Source organism: Ctenopharyngodon idella, chromosome 10 (assembly GCF_019924925.1).
Source record: "Ctenopharyngodon idella isolate HZGC_01 chromosome 10, HZGC01, whole genome shotgun sequence".
NCBI lineage: Eukaryota > Metazoa > Chordata > Actinopteri > Cypriniformes > Xenocyprididae > Ctenopharyngodon > Ctenopharyngodon idella.
In genome coordinates, this window is record NC_067229.1 from 24,711,270 (window position 1) to 24,733,047 (window position 21,778).

At 37.0% G+C, this 21,778-nt stretch overlaps 1 protein-coding gene across 7 annotated transcripts in view; it reads left to right on the plus strand.

Moving 5' to 3' along the window:
• Positions 1-2,323: 2,323 nt before the first annotated feature.
• Positions 2,324-21,778, plus strand: part of nrg1 (neuregulin 1) — an 84,048-nt gene continuing 64,593 nt past the window's right edge. For 4 of the 7 annotated variants that reach the window (XM_051909681.1, XM_051909677.1, XM_051909679.1 and 1 more), the window contains exon 1: positions 2,333-3,508. In XM_051909681.1, the coding sequence (XP_051765641.1) occupies positions 3,022-3,508 (487 nt within the window). In that variant the 5' untranslated portion in view covers positions 2,333-3,021. Of the gene's footprint in view, positions 3,509-21,778 lie in introns of all 7 variants that reach the window. The other 3 variants (XM_051909678.1, XM_051909682.1, XM_051909680.1) reach the window with 3 other exon arrangements.

Sequence of the window (21,778 nt, forward strand, 5' to 3'; positions counted from 1 at the left end):
GAAAGTTAAAATTTGTAGACATTTTAAGAAATGTGTAGGCAGTCTTTGTAACTGAATGGCTGAGCTCCAGGAAATCAGTAATGAGGTGTGACAGTTACACATTTGAAAAACAAAAAGGCGGGAATAAAGAACCCTAAACTCTTAACAACAAAGAACCATTTCAGCACATAATGGGTTCTTCCGGACGATATAGAAAAACATTTCTCTAAATAAAAATGTTACTACATGTAAAGAACCTTTAAAGAACCATAATTTTTAGAGTGCACGCTTTTACAGAGAGCAGTGCAACTCCAGGCCATTATGGAGCCCCTACTGGAGTCCACCAATGACTAGAGCACAGGTGTTAAACTCTGTTCATTGAGGGCCACTGTCCCGCAGAGTGTGGCTCCAACCAGCTCCAAAACACCTGCCTGGAAGTTTCCAGTAATCCTGAAGACTTTGATTGGCTGGTTCAGGTGTGTTTAATTAGGATTGGATATAAACTTTGCAGGACAGTAAACTGAGTGTGCGTCTAAATCAGCTCCCTAGTCAAGGACACTGATCAGGGAATCGATCATTTTAAGGGCTGTCTCAATTTCTTCCAGTGCACTGAAACTTTCGCTCCCTGACAATTCCCATGATGCACCATGAAAACCAGGGAGCATCGATGCTCGCTATGTTCCCTTAATGGAAGTTCTGAAGTGCAAAACATAAATCATGTGAGCCAACTCACCACACATAATGACACACGATAGATGTTTTTTTAAAATACACACCATTATTTAATTATGTCAGCATAAACATACATTGCTAGACAGGTAATAAACATAATCTAGCAAACATTTATAATTTATTTACGGCCACAATGTTGCACGTTTATGTAACAAGCAATGTATTTATAACCTTAAATAACATTAAAAATGAATATAATAAAGATATCAGTTCTGCTGTTGTTCATAAATACCAGTAATGATGTACAATGAGGATGTTGTCACATCACCGGAAATATTCATCAGTGTCAGTGCCTGAATTTGTGTTATACTGGTTCACCTTCTAATAAGCTATAGTGAGTTGTTTGAGACACACCATGAGTTTGAACTCTCCGGGACTAGAGGGAAGCAAAACAATTTAATGAATGGAGACAGAGGGTTTGTACTGGATCAAACAAAACCTAATTGAAACGGAATGGATTCACAAACTTTTTTTAATTGATGGTGCTTGGACACCATCAGCTCAGCTTTCCTCACTAGGTTCTTTCCTGAGCACTTTGAGAATGGGTAAGACCAATGCTTGAACACTACCAATAGTCTGAATCTGACCTAGTATCAAGAATGTTCAGTGTGACTGTTTAGCTGGCTCTAGTACTTTATTGGGATAAGTGTGCTGAAATGTTTACATCAGCCCCTTTTATCTATTTTAAATTTTACTGTGGTGGCCGAATCTTAGTGCAGAATCTTATGTTTGTACATAGGCATAGTTTATGGATAAATCCAATGCAAGGTTTTATACATGATTTACTCCATTAATGCAAGAATACCTGTTATGCTTCAGAAACAGAGACCATGTTTCATATGACATAGCAATATTTGTGTCCCAATAATTCCTCACTCTGTCCTCTGTTAGCAACTATTATATATATATGACTGTGCTTCATGTCTTTGCTTTAAATAACCTACAGTCTAAGTTGACTCCACCAATGGAAGTAACATTTTGGAAGCAATTTTATTTATTTATTTTTTGGGGGGTTATTTTAGATTATTAATTGGCTCCACTGGGCTGGTTTTCTCCTCTGTTGTGCTTGTTCTTTTTTGTTTTGTTTTTCTTTTGAAAAGCCTTTTGAAATAGTTCCTTTTAATTGAGGCAAGGCTATTCCTGCTAAGGTCAGTGTTACATTGACCAAACTCAATCTTACTTGACATCACATGGCCAAGCAATGACTTTTAGATCATTAAGTGTCATACCATGAATTGCGGTGTACCTTTACAGGTATTTTTTGTTCTGTGTATATTTGTCTGTGTGATTGTATTAATTTGTCATGTAAAATACAAAAAGAGGGCACCAATTAAGAGCATTTTGTACGGCTGTGGGCACGACTGAGAAAGGCCATTCTAAACAGCTTTTAAAGTTTTGACATCAAGTTTGTGTAATTCAGAATTTTCTCTTTGGAGTTTGGAAGCTCACCAGGCAGGGCCAGCTGGAGTTTACAAGATAATCTAGGATCAGACAAGCTGGACAAATCCAAATACATTTTCCAGTGGGTTTTTCCATCTCAACATAGAGGAGATTGGGGTAAGTTGTTAAATCGGAAAGTTGTTTCAAAGTAGGCCTATATAAGACAAGTTTTGAGTCTAAAGTCCAATTACACAAATGCTTGTTTTCTCTTTTACATTAAGATCAGTTTGTCCCCCAAAGCTAAAATTTAAACGTCTGTTAACAAGTGGCTAAACACAGTAAAACACACTGACAACATTAAGACAAGAGTCTATTATAATGGAGATTTTTAACTAAAGGCACTACCACATATTAACATTTGAACTGTTTTCTCAGCTCGAGAATTTTTCATAAATATCAGATCACGTTTACCCATAGGCCTATGTTATACATTTCATATAAATTCATTAAAGTTTCAGTTTGCTAAATTTTTTTTGTTTTTTTTTGGCTTGTTTCATTCATTTTAAAGCGGTTTCTATTTTGCCTTTAAATAAAATAAACAACTTTAAATAGCCTATTTTAATTTTAATAAAACTTTTAAATACAGATATGTTGTGGAAGATTACTTTTTATTTATTTTTCACAGAATTTCATATTTAATATATTTTCAAATCCCTTGCCACTATTTATTTAGGAAATTATGTCCGTAATTCCACACACGACGCGACAAATCGCGCTGTCCTTTGTCGCGTCGCTCGCGGTGGGGAAATCCTCACCCCGCCTCCTGTAATACGATCAGCCGAAGAGCCAACAGAAACCACGCGTCTCTTCATTCACTTCTTCTGCTTCACTTAATTCATCCATTTGAACACAAGGAACGCGCGTGCGGGGATGTGGTGGATTCAGTCAGGTCGCAGTTCTTTCGCGGTCTCCGCTCTCTGTGGAGTGGCTGTATGTTTGTCCCTGTGGACGCGTGTGGTCCGGTGTGGGAGCTTCGCTTGTTCGCCGCCTGCGGCGTCAGTGCAGGAGCTCGCGCGCCGCTCGGGGGTCGTGTTTGAAGGGAAGCTTCAGGAGGAAAAGCGAGCAGAGCAGAACTGGACTGAAGCGCAGGGTGAGTCGCCGGTGAACGCGTCGCGTCAGGTGCGAGTACGAGTGCAGCAGGTGTGGCAGCTGAAGGCAGGAGGGCTGCTCAAGGACTCTGTGGTGTCTCTCATCTGGTTTGAAGGTGGCAGATGTTTCCAGCTCAACACCGGGATCCGGTACATGTTCTTCATGGAAGCCACTAATGACACGTCTGTGTTCACGGCAGTTTTCCCGCCGGTGGAGACCAAGCGCACCGTGAGGAAGGATGTGAGTCAAGTGCTCTGTCAGGACTGCGGTAAGACCCTTACAACTGCCTTTTGGACATTCATATGTTCATATGCTCGTGAGTTTGGTCCAGTGACACACAACAGCAAAACTAAAGTGGAACTTTTTTGTATTTTGTTTTGTCTCCTGACTGTTGATCTTGGTGCTGATGTGGAGCTCAGGGACAAGTACATTTGATGCTTTTAGATGGTAATATCATGGTACTGCTGAATGAGACATAGTATTTACAGGACACTCCAAGATTCTTCAAAGAATACTGTGGTATTGTCCTTTGTACCTAGTGGTGGACATTTGTTGCAGTGTTTGACCAAAATATTTTGCTATCTGATGTTCATTTAACAGAATATAGCATAGCCTACATCCTCTGAAGATCTCTACGTTAGACAAGCTGCTGTCAGAAGGTCCTGTGTGTTAGACACACTATTGTATTTAAACTTGTTTGAACAGCTTGACATGATGGATGGATGCAATGGATGGATGCATGCGATTTTTTTTTTTCTTTTTTTTTTCTTTTCATTTTTGGCACTCAAGCTCACGTCATGCAAAATAATTATTCAAAAGCTGGACTGTCATTGCCTTAAATCTGTGTTTTTGGCAGGATTTCTGCAGAGATTATTGCCACTAATGTCATCACCAGATTCTGAAGGATTACACAAATTCCTTCTCAACCTTGTAGCCTCTGCATTAAAGCTAACCCTAATGATTTGAGCTAGGAGACATTACAGGAAGCTTTCGGCTTGATGGTGGACTCCTGCAGAAAGCTGCCAGGGTTCATTCTGATTAGCTCTGAATCATGTTACATCACGCAATGTTTGTAGAACCTCTGTGTTACAGAACGTGAGGTTGAAAGGTTAGATGAGGTTTTAGAATTTGATGAACAATGAACGCCATCTAAAGTTAAATATAATTCTTCTACTTATCATTTGCCTGCTATGGTTTAGGCTTGTGCATTGTCTAACATTCTGATTTATGTCTGCTAGCATGGCTTGTTGATTTTGCTTGGTGCTTAAACAAAAGGTCCAAGTATAGTTCAATTTTAGCATGGGCTACAGAAGTTGTAATACCTTTGTATGTTCCATACACATTTATTCTTTCACTCTTTGTTATGTGCACCAACAGCCTTGAAGTTCTGGCACTACACATCAATCAAAGTGAACCAGTTTGTTTGGGTTATTAACCCTGTAAAGCTTGACATATGAAATAATAGTAAAAAATTTAATGGCAGTTTATTGAAACCTTACAAAATAAAACAAAATAAATAATAATAATAATAATAATAATAAAAATTTTTTTTTTTTTTTGAGTATAATATTTGATACATTAGGCTTTTATGGCTCATATAGTATGGTATAGGACAATATGGAGCTCATACTCAGGGAGGAAAACAAAATGTAATTTTATTCAGAGCCCCAAACTGAACACAAATATGCAATTTGGTGCAGTTGCTGTAGTAAGTCAATGAGATCTTTGTTATAGTATAGATACTTACACAAATTGCATTTAAATATCAGGTGTCACTTTATATCTACCAATAATGTCTTTGATGCTCACATTTGATTTTTCTAAAAAAAAAATACATATAGACAATAAAGTAAACAAAAAGTTACTTAAAGTTACTTCAGTCCATCTTGAAATATTATTAAAAATATAAAAGTTATTTTTATGTTTAGTTTATAAAAATCAGTAAAGATTTCACAGCAAAAAGACATGTACCATGACCTGAAGAGGGACTTTTTTTAAAAATTATATTAAAAGCCCTTTTACTTGTTAAAAAAGTATAAAATATCAATCAGACAATAGAAGGTATGTAGTAGATTGTGTACAAGTTTTTCTGCAAATTTTTGATCATGTTGATTATTTAGATGCCTTAGAAATTTGCGTATCAAATATACAGATACAGTTGGCTTTATAGGGTTAACGGTTATTAGACCAGCAACATAACAGCATGTTTGCGATAGAAAACTGAATATGTATTTTGGCTTTGCGATTGAGCTGCCTTTGTTTGAATTTGGCAAGATGAAATCCTCCAATTCCAAGTATTGCTTCATCGACTGTGTGGAGCAGTAATGCTGTAAGAAGCTTTGAGATGTTCATGAGCTCAGTGTTGCATTGTTTTTCTCACTCGCAAATAATACAATATATTCAATAAGTTGTAAATCTTGAGTGTTCATGGAGCATTCCAGTAGTGCAGGACATTACACCAGTGCAGTGTTGCACACAGATGCCTCTCAAGTGTGTTTAATAACACTGTGCTGCTTTTGTTGCCATGTGATGAGGTTAGTGAAGGTCATTCACTGGTCTCACTGATGGTGACACAAATATTCCTGTGAGTGCGTCTGCTGTCTTTTAATCTCAGCATTGTGAGTTTATTTACTTCCAGTCTTTTACTTACTGAATGTTCTCCTTTTCTTCATGACCTGAGATATCTGTCCTCTTTTTGCATTAATATTACGAGAATTTAATGATTAGAGTTTTGAATAGATTATGGACATCTAGTCATTGTAAAGCTTTTTATTTTTTAGCATGTCAAATTAATACATTTGACACATTGCTGAAATGATTTTGTCACTTTTTTTAAGTGTTTATATTCTTCAGAATCAAATTAGGAAAATCTCTCTAATATCATGATATACAGTACAGTGATATTATATAATGATATAAAAACAAGAAAGGTTGCAATAATAATTTCAGGGACAGGTAATTTATGTTTTGTTAAATACTTAATATTAGTCACAGATTTTCAAAAACATTTATTTTCAATTTCTATAATGGCAAAGAAATGGATTGATTTTAAAGGCTTCGACTCCTAAGGGAACTACAAATTCCATTCTTCTGTCAGATAATAACATTATTCATTATCTTTATTGAAGCTTATTGATTTACAATTGCCTGTAGGAGAAGGTATTACTGAATGGAGCCTGGGTTTAGCTGAAGCAAAGTGGAATATATAATGAAGATGAGGGGAAGAGAAAACCGTGACCTTCTAGCACATTGTAATGCAGTTTAAAATGGTTCAAGTCACTGCTGCTCTTGGACTGTTATAAATCATATAAGTATAAGTTGCGATATATAAGTTTTTTTTTTTTTTTTTTTTTTTTTACTTCATTAGTCTTTTACTTGTTTCCATTGTTTTACTGCAGTGAATAATATGACTCACACAAAATCCAAAGTTAAGGCTTCAAAGAAAAATTGTAATGCCATATAATGTGATGCTCACAAACAAGCAGTACAATTTATTTAATAAACTTTTTGTTTAACTCTAAAGGAATTTAAATCTTATTGAATAAACTTGAAGGGACAGAGTTTAATTTGTTATATTTTGAGTATGTACTAGAGATAGTTTATTTGAAGGACAGCACATGAGCTGGATCTGTGGCAGATGAATATGAGAGCTGAAGTTAAGTCTGGGCACATATCTCAGAAGGGTTACAGAGATAGCCCAGTCATAATCCCATGTCCTTTCACAGATTATCCCATAATCCCATCTTTATTCTGCATTCAAATGGCCCACATTCAACATGAGCTCCTAGAACACCAAAAGTGTGACACCCTGCATTTGTATGATGTTGCTTGCTATCTAATTGCAATTGCTAGTGTACTTTAATGGGACAAATTAGTATTAGAATACAAAATAAAATAGCCTGGGTCTGTGTTTGTATCATGACTTCAGACGTCCCACATACAGTTGCTTATATTTTTACTTTTTATTTTTTTTGTCCGGACCAAAAGAACCAAAAAAAAAAAAAGTGTGAACACGCCCCAGTTAATGTAGTGTAGTGCAGAAATTCTCACCTCTGGCCTTTAAGGGCCACTGTCCTGCACAGTTTATCTCCAACAAGCTAATCAAAGTACAGGCAGGTGAGTTAAAGCATATGAAATTTATAAAAGATCACAATGCTGTTGCAGATGAAATATAATGTGGATAACACTGAATAAATATCTTTTCATCAGGCTAAATACTGATTATTAATCACTCAAACGCCTTTATCTAAACCGCCCTGCTTAACCATCGGTCTCGCATATCCGCCATGTTTGTAGTTTTTATTTTTTTTTACTTTTTATTCATGTTTGTAGATCTAATCGAATCCTTGTCCAACCTGCAGTGGGTTGTAGGCAATATTAGCCGTTAGAGTGTGGATGGATCTTCTTTTTGAAGTCTAACCAGTTAAAGTGGTGAGTACAGTAATTTTAAATGGGGAAGTTTAGTTCAGACATTTGTTGTAAATTGTTACTCATTTGGCAAGTTAAATGGGAGTTATATGAGAAGGGAAGAAATCTGTCTTTACCACTGGAAGTACCCTGTATCAGTTCCAAGTCATACTTATGAGACTGACAAATGCTCCATCCACATTTCTAAGATTTGTGGAGCTGCTGTTCTGGTCTGCGCTGAAAAATGTGTCATCTGTTTTGATGATCTGCGAGTGTTTAGCTGGAACTTTACAGAACAAACCAGAAGTCTCAATAAATTGCTTTTGAAAGTTAATAAATGCCACTTTGCACAACAACAAATGTCATTCTTCAGCTATGACAGATATACAGCAATGGTCAGTGCGGGTCCCGAAAAAATATCCAGGAATTGTTATTGTGGATTCTGACATTTTACATACTGTGGTTTGACATTAACCAGTGACAAATGTCAGTCAAGGTCATCACAGCTTTGTCACCAAGACTTAAGGTGATGATACACGGGGCAACTTTTTGAGCAATGTTGCTGGGGCACTTTCCCATTTAGAATAGGCAACAAATTTTGATCTAAAGTATCCAGATGATCTAAAGTATCCTGAATTTGGTGCCTATTCTAAATGGGAAAGTGCCCAAGCAACAACGCTAGGCAAAATTGCCCGGCAACATTGCTCAAAAAGTTGCCACGTGTATCATCACCTATACAGACATAGATAGAAACAGGTTGTCAGATGCACCCCTGTAAGGTGCCAACAGAGGTCATCATTTCCAGATATGTGAAATTTGTGACAAATGGATTTCACCATTAACCACAATGTTCCAGTTTACCGAATACTCATAGGTTGTGGCTTTGCTGTTAGGGCCACTACCATACTTCAATAAAATCTTCCGGCATTTTTGCAGCTTTGTTTCAGTAAATCATACAGATTACAAATTGGTGCATGTTTTGTGCATATTTTCACCTGGCACTAAATTAGACACTCACAAACAGTTTCTTTCACCTGAGGCAATATTGAGATTAGTAAGATTCTGTTAGAATCAATGTATTATGTATATTATTTCAAGTCTGCAGTTCAGAGAATTGTTTTATTCCTGGTCTTGATATCTGTAGTTGAAATTCTGAAATTCAAGGGATTATAATCATTTGATCCAGATCCTCTCTTTTAGATTACATATGATTCTGATTCCAGTGTGCATGATTTAGATAAATTTTGTTGTGTCTTAAGTTTTGATTAAAACTCATGGATTTGATTTAGTCTTTTGTGTCTCTCAGTCACCTTCATGTAGCCAGTCTTTAGGATATTAGACAGTAAGGGGCTCTCTGACTCCATGTGCAGTGATCAACCACTGTTTTCTGTGCTGTATAGGAATATGGGAACATTTTGAACCCAGAGGTCATATTGCAATAGATTGATGTGCTTACTTACCTGTAGGTCTTAAACTAAATTGGAGGAGTGTGACTCCCCTTAACAACGCATGGGTTGCAGCTGAACTCGGCATGATAGCGTCTCTCCAAGAGGATTGTCTTCACTAGAATGTCTACCCTACTGTTCACACTTAGCCTGCTGTTCACTACAATCCAGCATAGATCCAACTATTGTTAGCAGTCATGAATTTTTAGTCATCACCAGAATATATGAGACATTGTTTAGTGGGAACAAAACATTTTTCATGTCTTCACAGATCATATTTACTTTTTTCACTTTTCATTAACAACCTACAGCAGGTTTGTTAATGAAATATTTAGTAGTGCGTAAGGTATAAGTTAGTGCCCATTTACGTCAAACCTGGTCCTGGAGTACCTCAACACTGATGTCTCTCTTATCTAACACACACATATGAGGTCTTGAAATATCTTCTCTTCGGATTCTAACCGGAAATAGTAGACCATCCGGGTAACTTTGGAATACTCATTTCAACATACTACGATTTGGGCCCTGAAACTGGCATATCATTAGTCTCTGAGGAGGGCTCTTAACTGGTTCATGGAGTAAAAACAAACTAAATGGAAACAAATTAAGTTTTAACAAGAAAATAAAAATGAAAATGAAAACTAAATCAAGTTTAATTGTTCTGAGAAGAAACAGTCATTTGAAATTACCTTTAACCAGTTAATGTTATTCTATCATTGTTAAATATTTAAGTCTGGCAATCAGCCAAAACTGACCATTCAAATAGGGCAGCCTATGCAAATGTAGGATTGATGCATCCAACATGAGTGAAATACCCATGCTCAGTTTGAAAGTAATCATAGGCAAGGCTTTTTTTACCAGTTTTTACCTTTTTTCTACCAGGCTTTTTTTACCAGTCCACGACTGCATTGGCTACTGTGGCTTTTGGAGCTCAGGAGTTTTTGTGGTTTTTGTATATGTCAACAATAATTAAAGAGCTACATTTGAGTGAAAATAGATGGCAGGTAATATCCAGTATAGTGTGTTATGTCACCTTATCCTAGTATCCCAAAGGCTTGAGATTAAGAATAAGAATATTTCATGCACAAGGCAGATTCTGCCTCCACATTTAGCACAGATCCTGTATACCAGTGGTTCTCAGTTGTCAAGTCAAGTCAAGTCACCTTTATTTATATAGCGCTTTTTACAATGTAGATTGTGTCAAAGCAGCTTTACATTGATAACTGGTACATTGTTTGGCTGCACAGCATCTCTTAAAGAATAGTGTCAATGCAGGCAGATCAAAAGCACTGTTGAATATCAAATGTCAAGTCAAGTGTCCCCAACTAAGCAAGCCAGAGGCGACAGCGGCAAGGAACCCAAACTCCATCAGGTGACATCAGGTGGCAGACAAGTGGCAAATTGGTGTTAAAATGGAGAAAAAAACCTTGGGAGAAACCAGGCTTAGTCGGGGTGCCAGTTCTCCTCTGGCCAACAGTGCTTTGTTACAATTCAGGTTGCTATCATAAGTCCAATAGGATCGCAACATTAAAAGTATTTATTTCAGTTCCATCCAATTGAGGATCGTATTCATCACGCCGGTATGGACGGTTGTTGAGGAACTGTGTCGTGGCTGTCGTGTCGATGAGGCCTTCACAGGGGATGATCTAGTTGACTCAATCTCTGCTGATACTTCAGGGCTGCGTTGTGGTCGTGTCAAGGTGCAGGTCCTTGGTCTCACCTGGATACGGCCCGGATCCGGTTGACTACGGTGAACCTCGGGATAAACAGAAAGACTAATATTAGCGTAGATGCCAGTTGTTGTGAACAAATTTTTGTGTTCTACAGCATTTTGTTGTAGAGTTGGGATAGACTGATTGACATGTCATTCTAGAAAACCATGAACAAAGCTACTCAAGGTAAAAGAAAACAAACATATATTATAAACATGTTTTTTGTAGACCACAAATGTGGTGTGTGCCATGAATAAATAGCTGGCAGTGAAATTTAATTTCTTTAATGCTATTGAAAAAAAAGATTTAATTTATTATTAAAGTAGGGGTTTTTATTACCAGAGGGGTTCTGTTTGGTGAACAAAAGGGACAGGGATTCACCACCATGACCTCCCTGAATGTACCAATATACTGTACACCCATTCCTGTGAAATTTAACGACAGCTCTGCACACTGCTGCAATAGTGTATAATATATACTGTAGGGCCTATACTTGATAGTAGTACTTGACCAGGACCAGTAGCGAACTGTGACTCTTAAACCATGGCCCTCTCGCCTCCTTCCCTCGTCACTTCAGCAAAATATGGTGACGACTGGCTGGGTTTCAAAACGTTTGACAGACACCTCTTCCTATCACACAAAACCAACAAAATCAAATGTAAGCCGACACATCATGACAGCGCTTACAGTAAAGCAAGTTATCAACTGGCACTTCAACATCATAGACAGTGAACAGCAAACGTGGCATTTTGGAACCCATCACCACCACAAACAAGCAATGTTGATAATAAATAATATCATTAGACTGACACAGCAGCCAATTAAATGCATATAACAGACCGTAATAAACTTAAAGTTTGTTTGGGAAAAAAATGTCACTATTATGCAGAATTGCAGCAAATGTGCATAATGGTCACTGAGTTGGTAAATTTACAGATTGAACAGTGATTCTGCAAAAGTTTTCTCAACTAAAGCTTAACATAAAACAGTGGCAGCGGTGGCTTGCTGTTGCTTGGTCCTCTGTAATTTCATATCTGGACCACCAATCACACAGCTGAAAGCGTTAAGGCTCAGGAGTACTTCATTTTCCGCGCTCCGCTCTGTCTTGAGCACAGTTTAGCATGTGGGCCTTTCAAAGTATACTCCTTTGTTTTCCATAGATAATAAAGGTAATTTTGTGGAAAAGTTTGTCATTTTTATCATATTGTTTGTTATATTTATTTGCTTGGTCAATGTCTTGTGGGTTTTGGTTCTTTTGCTGTTGTTGGCTGTAAGGATCTTTTAAAATAACTGAAATAATTTGGCGAAGTGATATGGAATGGTAATGCGATCAAAACCTGCCTGGAACTTCTTTAGCTGTGTGTTTACTGAAAATTATTTGCACACCTTAGAACGATCAACCAATCAGAATCAAGCTACGGAGCCGCGCACATGACATGCAGGAAAAAAATAAATCGTGTGCACGCTTTACTAAGTCGTTCCCTTAGCAGATCGAGGGAACGAATTAGTAAATTGTGCGCACGATTTATAAATTGAGGGAACGACTTAGTACAGCGCGTGCACGATTTAGCCTACTTTTTTTTTTCCCTGCATGTCATGTGCGGGAAATGTAAATTTCAGTGTCAGTGCTCCATATCAAGCATTCAACGGCCTTGTAGTATAAATGTGAATAGTGCTTTTGTGTCTCTTTTCTTTCAGATTTAAGACTTTTGTTACATGTTGGTACTTACCAGGTGCAGATGCAGAGATTTTACTGAGACATTCTTAACTTTGTCTGTAAATACATAGAAATTTAGCTTTCTGCAAACTCTTATAATTTAATATCTTATATTTTTTATGTGTAATGTTAGAAAATGAATGACAAATATTTTACATTGGAGTGTTACATGTAGAATCTATGAGCCACGTGCTGATCTACAGTTTCATCCCTGATTAGAGCTGTTAGAAGTACATACGCGACACACACCTGTCCTGCTCTGGCGTGTGCCCACTAAATACCTTCCTAAACACATTTCCTCAGCTGCTGAAGACAACTGCAGATCAGGCTTCCTCTCGCAGCTCCCATTTTACAGGATCATAAGAAGTCCATTGTTGCAGCCATGTTCAAATTTCAGGGGTTTATGCTCTGAAATTCCTGTCGTAAAAATGCCAAGACATTCAGCAGTTGATTTATCCTGGATTTGTCTTGCCTGCAGTAAATTATATCCATTCTGATAGAGCTTTTGACAAAATGCATTTTGAAATAATACATTGGGAAAAAGAGGAGAGAGATCTGTTGCTTTCTTTTCTAAGATGACAAAAAGAATCTGTTGATGATTAAGAAGTTTTAAGCCACAATGATTTTTCAAAGGAATGGATTTAATTAGCCTGGCATTCATTACCATAGCAGGGTTTATCCAGCATTGGCCCTTGGCCTTATTTTGTCCACGTTTGTGCCAGCTTGAGGTGGGTAGAGTAGCCAAAAACTTACACAAGTAAAATCACTCAAATGACCTTTAGCAGTTTTTTTCATGTTTTTGTTGTGTAAGGGAATGGTTTTGGCTGTGTTTCTGTGCATTGAAATGAGCTGTGTTGTGGAGATTATTTTAATTGTTTCAAGGATGGAGACTGGTGTGTCTCCAGCCAGGTTATGAAAAAAAATCAGCAATGAGCACACCACTTACAGCATGAGAGTGTCAAACTGCTAATGGACTGATCTGTGTGTTGTCTTCATTGTTTTCAGTTAATAATATTTGTTTTTTTTTCTGACAGTTTCATTAAAATATTCAATGGATGTTTTTGCATGACAATTTTACACCAGTGGGACCAATTTTCATGATCTTGCCCACAAACCCACAGGTCAATCATACTCTTAATTGTCATTGAGTTTGCATTGATATTTATTGTACATTCATATGTGAGCATGTGTGGATCAGTCATGATGTGTATGTTTGTCTCTGCCTGTATGAGTTGCAGGAATCATTCAGGCATGTGTTCTTATCTGGTGGGTTCTGAGCTCTAATGGATAGTAGCAGCTGCTTCTTCATCTCCTCCAGACACAAACCACCATTGTATAAATTTGCTCTCCCCTTCCAGTACATTCCCTCACTGCGGCCTAAAGTGACTCAGCTCAGTCTGAAATGTACACTCTGAAAATGCTTTAGAGTGAAAATTTTATTTTTGCAAAAATACAACCCCATTTCCAGAAAAGTTGGGACATTTTGTAAAATGCAATAAATCAAGAATCTGTGATTTTGTTAATTCTCTTGAAACTTTATGTAACTGACAAAAGTACAAAGAAAAGATTTCCAAAGTTTCGTTGTTCAGGGAAGAAGGAGGTGGGAACCGGCGAATATTCAACGTAGCTTTAATGTATAAAATAAACAAACAAAACAAAAGTAAAAAGCGGCAATCCCTTGCGGACGACTGCCGCACACACATACACGAAACAACATAAAACAGTCCAGGCCTGGTCCTCTCTCGTTCGTCACTGTCGTCGCTCCTCCCTTTATGCTTCCGGAGCTCTTCCATGAGAGATACGAGACCGGTGCAGCGCACAAGTGACACTCCTTAGCAATCACGGCACCAGCCTCGCGCCAAAGCCACTAGATGATAAGCCTGCAACCATTAGCCAAAAAAGCGTAACAGCTAATGCTAACGCTGCAGCTTTGGTAAATATTGCCAGCACGAAGGAAAGGAGACCAGAGGCCATTAAACGATAGGCTGAGAGGTGCCTCATGTGATTAAGTTAGCCGTTACACTTTCTCCAATGGTAAGATATACAGACCCTCTCATCTCCCTATAATAATACAATCTCTGCTTCCACCATTCTCTCACGGCTCTCGCCCCGCCCTTCTTGTCACACAATGTATTCACTGACCAACTTCATTTTACTTCAATATAAACAAATTTTGATTTTGATGGCTGCAACACACTCCAAAAAAGTTGTGACAGAGGCAATTAAAAGTGAAAAGAATTTAGAATATCCAAGTTAAACTGTTTTAAAACAGTCCACAATAAGCAAGTGAATTGATAATAGGTGAGGGTATTGTTTTTGGATATAAAAAGAATATCCACCAAAGGCTCAGTCTTTGAAAGCAAAGATGGGTCATGGCTCACTACTTTGTGCCAAATTTCATAAGAGAATTGTCAAACAATTCAAAAATTACATTTCCCAATGCAAGATTGCAAAGAATTTGGGTCTTTCACCTTCTACCATACATAATATTGTGAAAAGATTCAGGGAACCCAGAGAAATCTCAGTCCGTGTAAGGCAAGACAGGAAACTTCTTTTGAATGTGTGTGACTTCAGATGGCATTGCATGAAATAACCATCATGCTGCTGTGTTAAATATAGCCACATGGGCTTGGGAGTTCTTTGGAAAACCTTTGTCACTGAACACAGTCTGCTGCTGCAATCTCTGTTATGCAAGGAGAAAGCTATACATCAGTTCTTTGTAGAGGTGCTGCCGAGTTCTCTGGGCCTGAGCTCATCTCAGATGGTCTAAAAGACAGTGGAAAATGTGTGCTCTGGTCAGATGTCTGCTTGTTTTTGGGAAAAATGGACATTCTTAGTTCCAAAGACGAAAGGGACCATCCAGACTTTCATCAGCGACAGGTGCAAAAGCAAACATCGGTCATGGTATGTGGGTGCATCAGTGCAAACGGCATGGAAGACAATGCTAGGCCTCTTTCAGCACATGCTACAACAGAGTGGTTTCTTAGATACTCGTCTACACCATAGAGTGGATGTGCTTGATTTGGCAAAAATTAGTATCTTCAGTTCATAAATGATTAAGAAGTATAATTAAAAGGAAAGTGATGTGACACAGTAGTAAACATGCCTCTGTCCCAACTTTTTTGGAGTGTGTTGCAGCCATCAAAATCAAAATTTGTTATTTGCAAAATACAATTAAGTTGGTCAGTGAAAACTGGCATTTGGAAAATTGGAAATCAACTGTAAATCTTTTCTTTGTACTTTTGTCTGTTAAATAAAGGTTAACAAATCACAGATTATTGATTTAATTGCATTTTACAAAATTTTATCAAAAATATCTACAAGTTTGAGAAGAACTGCTGTAGACTGTTGATCGGTTTTTGTTGATATTATGTTAGTGTGTGTAGTCAGTGACCGTCTCCAGGTGGCAGTGTTGCACAATAATGAATTTAAACAGTCTCGCTAGGATTGTATCTCCTTAGTTGCCCATATGACTGTGCCAATCACAGTTAGCAGCAGGGGGTCAAAGTTTGCTGGTATCTGCAACTATACAGTTTTGTGGGCAAAAAGCATCTTTCTCCATTGATGGCCAAAAGTATCTGTGTATTCTGGTATATGATCAGTAAGTTTTTTTTTTTTACAGTGTATTATAGCATTAAGTAATATAATAATTTGTTTTCAGTTTGAATATTAATCAGTTATAACAAGACTACGTAGACTTTTACATAATGGAAGGAATTTGTCAGATGATAGGACATTATCAGGCAGTGACAAATTAGATTGCATTTCCATTTAATAATTTAGCATAGCCTATACTTTTTGCCAAAGCAGCTTACAAATGAGGAATATTAAGACATAACAAATTAATCATTATGTGACAGTAACATTAGAGGTGCTGCAGTGCATCCAAATTGGCCAGAAAGGTACAAGCTTAAACAGAGATGTTGGTGTTAAACAAGCAACAATAAACAATGATTTAAAAAAATAAAATAAAACTGCAGTAGTATGTTAAGTTACTTTTAAAAGTAATGCATTACAATTCGGGCTGTGCGATTAATCAATATCATAATAAAATCGCGATAAGCGCAAAAGGACGATTTTTCTGCCAGCCCCCTCAGTGTGCAGTATAAATGCAGCACACTTAAATCTAATTATAAATTATTTATCAATTATTTTTCTACTCCAATTCATTTTCGAAATACAATCAGTTACACAGTTACTGTCATAACTTGTTTTCATGACACATATAGTAAATAATTGAGACATTACTGACAGGTAAAGTAAATATAATGAATATATAAGCTAATATAGTGCATTTATTTAGTGAAATGCTCCCCTCTAGAGTTAATTTTTCTAGTGAACTAACATGCTGTGGACAGTAAATGACTTGCCTGAGGTAAATGTAATGCTACATGATATTATACTAAAGCTGTTTTATTGATGTCTTTCCATGGTTGAAACACTGGTTGAGAGATTACACGTAAACAATTCATAGATTGTCTGTCTGTTTTTCTGTGTTTTTTTTTTTCTGTTGTGGCGGTTAGCAAACAGCGTTGCATAACCGCACGCACCCCCTTCTGGGTTGGAGTGTGGATTGCCTGTGACTGTATTTGTCGTCTGATTGCATGCATTGAACTGTGTCATCTGTACCATGAGGGTTACATGTACCGTTACACCTCTACTAGTTACTTAAAAAAGTAATCTGATTATGTAACTCGCACTACTTGTAATGCGTTACCCCCAACACTGATCACAACAGCTTTTATTTCTGTAAACTCACAATAACAGCAAAACATTGTGCTTTTGTAAAATAATGAAAACTAACAGGATGTGCTTTCTGATGTCTCGGTCATAAGTGAACTCAAAACTCAGCATATACTTGCCTCACAGACATGAGAAATATATCTATGGAAAGCTTGAAATGTCTGCTTTTAAATCTAACACAAATGTTCTCCGATTATGAAATCTGTATGAAACGTGCATATACTCACATCCACTACTGCGGAGATGACGAGTCAGCATTCTCGACTTTAGCATGCATATTACTAGAATATTGGCTATTTATTAGTACTTATTAAGCACATATTAATGCCTTATTCTGCATGACCTTATTCTACATTCTTAATCCTACCCAATACCTAAATTTAACAACTACCTTACTAGCTATTAATAAGCAGTAAATTAGGAGTTTATTGAGGGAAAAGTCGTAGTTAATGGTTTATATGTGTTCCATATACTAAAGTGTTACCGTCAACTTCATCTCTTGCAGTCGAAAACACACAAAACACTAGTTTATCAATAAATTATTAAAATGTTCAGACAGTCTGCTTCTGTTTTTTTCATGACACATTCATAATCATTATGTTTGCTGGTGCGCTGCTGCAAGCTTTATGCTTACGTTTGCGAGCTAATTAGGCTATGTATTATATATAGGCAATTAAAGGCTATTATGATTTATATGGTTTATTAATATAACGTACGATTAGTTGACTAATCGCTTGAATGACTACTAGTCGACTAGAAAAAGTAGTTGAGGGCAGCCCTAGTAAATAATTGAGAAAGTAAACACATGTTGTGTAACAGTATATTGGATCTGTGCATAAGCTCTTAAAGTGACCGTTGTCTAATAAATCTGCTGCTGTCTGCCAGTTTAAAGGGATAGTTCACCCAAAAATGAATATTTGATGTTTATCTGCTTACCCCCAGGGCATCCAAGACGTAGGTGACTTTGTTTCTTCAGTAGAACACAAATGATGATTTTTAACTCCAACCGTTGCGGTCTGTCAGTCATATAATGCTTGTCAATGGTAACTCCATCTGTAAGAGTCAAAAAAACACGCACAGACAAATCCAAATTAAACCCTGCGGCTCGTGACGACACATTGATGTTCTAAGACACGACACGATCGGTTTGTGTGAGAAACCGAACAGTATTTATATAAGCATTATACGACTGACAGACCGCAACGGTTGGAGTTATAAATTATCATTTGTGTTCTAGAAACAAAGTCACCTACATCTTGGATGCCCTGGGGGTAAGCAGATAAACATCAAATTTTCATTTTTGGGTGAACTATCCCTTTAATCAAAGAACAAAAGAGAGACAAAATCCCTCACTGCTCTTGACTGAATAACTTATGTAAAATTGTAAGCATTCATCTGTATTTAATTTTTACAATGAAAACAATCCAGTGTTATTTTACATTTAATTACTTTATTTAATTTGTGTAATATTTCTTACCTGAATACTACTGTTTGACCCACCTGAAAAATTCAAAGCCATGTTTATTTTATTTGTATCTTTATTCTATTGTATAGTTGTTTGCATTGTTTCTTTATTCTTATTTTATTACTGACAGTTTATTTGTCTTTTTGTAAATTTAGTTCAGAGTTTCAAATTAAGCCTCCTTCTTATATGTGCAAACTATTGCAACAAAATTACCCAAATTATCTAAATAAATAAAAGAAAATAAAAAAAATGGCTGTATATATGGCAGTTTTCCACCTGGTATCGAAAATGGTATCATATCGAAGTTGAAAATTCCAGTATCATGACAGCACTATTGTGGGTTGGGTTGGGTTGGACACAATTTACAATCGCAAGCAAGAGCTATCAACGGGAAATGTTGAACATCCCTCCAGCCCCTTAGCATTAACGATGATCTCACTGAAGTGCCATTACTCTTTCCATCAGAAGGTGTCTCTTAGATAAGCTTCCCTGACATCATACTAATGTTAGTGTGCACTCTGTTTAGTATGAAACATTTTACTATCCCAACACTTTGATGGTTATAAATAAATTTTTGCTATTAATTTTGTAATCCTGACATACAAATCTAATGCTTGCTCAACATATATGAGTAGAGTAGAGGGCTGGTTTCATTCCCTGGATTAATAAGTGTTGGGAAAACTACTTTTAACTGAGGCTTGCCAAGCTACAAGCTACTTATAATTTAAAGAACTTAAATTAACAAATAGTTCATATTTATTTTTTATTATTCACAATTGATATTATTTAACAGCAGACAAATAGCAAATAATTTGAGTGATGACTCTTATGAATTCGTGAGAATGCTGTCAGGTCACTCGACAAAGTTAATTGACTCATACAAGCTACTTTTACATGCAGCCAAATAATCCAATATGATAATCAGATTGGTGGCTCAACTGGACTAAAAAAAGGCCTTCATATAAACGCCTCAGTTGATCCACGTGAGCTCAATCTGAGTGAAAATTTGATAGTATGGGTGAATTTTCAAAAGGGGTGGTGTAGACCTGAAAAAGACTCAAAAAGACCTTGTGCACAATTGCAGTGCCATCATGCGTATATTTACGTACCCTTTTACATCTTAGGATGTGCGTATGTTTATTTACATCTCACGTCTTACAAACTAGTCAGCAGAGGAAACAGAAAATTTACTAAATATTTTCTAAAAAAGCTCTTGTGACCGATATATTAGTTTTCTTTTCATCCTTTGGTGAGGGGCTTCTATAGGTCTCTGAAGGTTGTAGTTGGAAATGCTCCCTTCGGTAAGCTGCTAAGGAAAGATACAATATGGTAAGATATGCCTGACACAGATGAGGCTATGTTGGGTATTTTCCTCTTAGAACTCTGCTCTTAGGGTCGTATAGGGCTGAGGCCTGTCCTGCAAGGGAGGGTGGAAGGTGTAACAACCAGGACTTCCCTTGCTGTGTAGAACATAGTAGCACCATCATATGAGTCACATGGGATGCGCCCATGAGGTTGACATGCTTCTGACTCTGGCTGAGTAATTCGTAGAGTCACCTTATGTTATGCCCACTATGTTTGTGCATATCCACAGCCTAGTGAGGCAGGCATGGCGTAGTCAGTCTTGCTGCCATACCTCAGGCTTGTCTGTGCATTTTCTTCAGACAAAAGAGTTGGTGATGTGCAACTCAGATGCCCTTTAATGTTCACGGGTGTGACGTCATGGACTTCCGTTTGCCAATGATTATTGGCATTTGTTTACACATGCCTCAGACACTGGTCACACACCGGTGCACATGTAAGTGCGATCAGACCTCTATCTGTTCAAATTGGAAACCCATTGAAATGAAGGTACTATCTGGCTGTGAAACCTCTGAAACGTGTTAATGCGGGGCTGGAAACTCTGTAAGAAGCACATTTCCTGGGCAGGAGTAATCACGGTAGCTCATGCTCTAATGGGCCAGTGCTGTGCGTTGACATGCAACACAACATTGTTAATGTGCATATTGACTCAAAGTCTCTTTCCTTCTGCATGTGGCAGCTGTGGATGCATCGGACTTCTCAGGCACTTCATTCCCTAAAGTCTTTGCGGTTTTTGTTGTTAAATGAGTGCTGCGCAGCTGTAAGTACATACTGCACAATATCCCTGTGGCAAATACTTCATCCATGTGCCTAAGAACAGCCCTGAAACCTAACAATTGTTTGATTTACATCTACAGTAAATGGTTTGCTTTTTCTTCTGTCCAAAAGAAGACAGAATCTGAAACAGCTGAAACATTAACATTACTATAAACGATTAAGACTAGCTAAGTTTTATTTATGCAGATTTTTATTTTTTTTTTGCTTGAAGTAAATAGTGTATAAATAACACTATTTGATAATTATTATAGTATTTATTGTTTTGAATTAGCTTGAATTCTATTTAATTTTAATTTATTCATTTATTTTATTTCAGGTTTAGTTTTAGTAATTTTAGTACTTCAGCTTAAACATATTTATTTCAGGGAGGTACCATGCAACATTTGTAACTTTCATTCAAGTTTATCATCTAATATTTATATTTTATTTCAATTACAGAAAACAATTTTTTAATAGTTTTTTAATAGTTCAATAACAACGCTGTAAGCATATGGCCTAAAAATGCTGTAAGGGGCCTTAACTAACTTATTTTAGATCAGTTTGAACACTAAAATATCTGTCATAAGATCAGTGCTCCTTTCTTGCATAATGTACAGTAGCATCAGCTCATATACATCCTTATCTTGATCCGTTGCTCAGTGCTTCCAGCAGAGGGTACTGTCTTCTCTTACTAACACTTCTGATCTAAAGCCATAGTAGTAAGGGTTTACTGATGAATACAAATGGGCCTCAGTCAGTCTTTATCTTGGTCATTCAGAGATGTTTGAACCTCCAAACATATCCACATAAACTTTCAAAAATAAACAAACAAAAAGTGTACAGACGAATAAGGTTTTTAAAAGTGTAAAAAAACCTAATGGAGATATAATTAATTTTGAAGTTTTATTAAGTGTTAACAATGAGATTATGT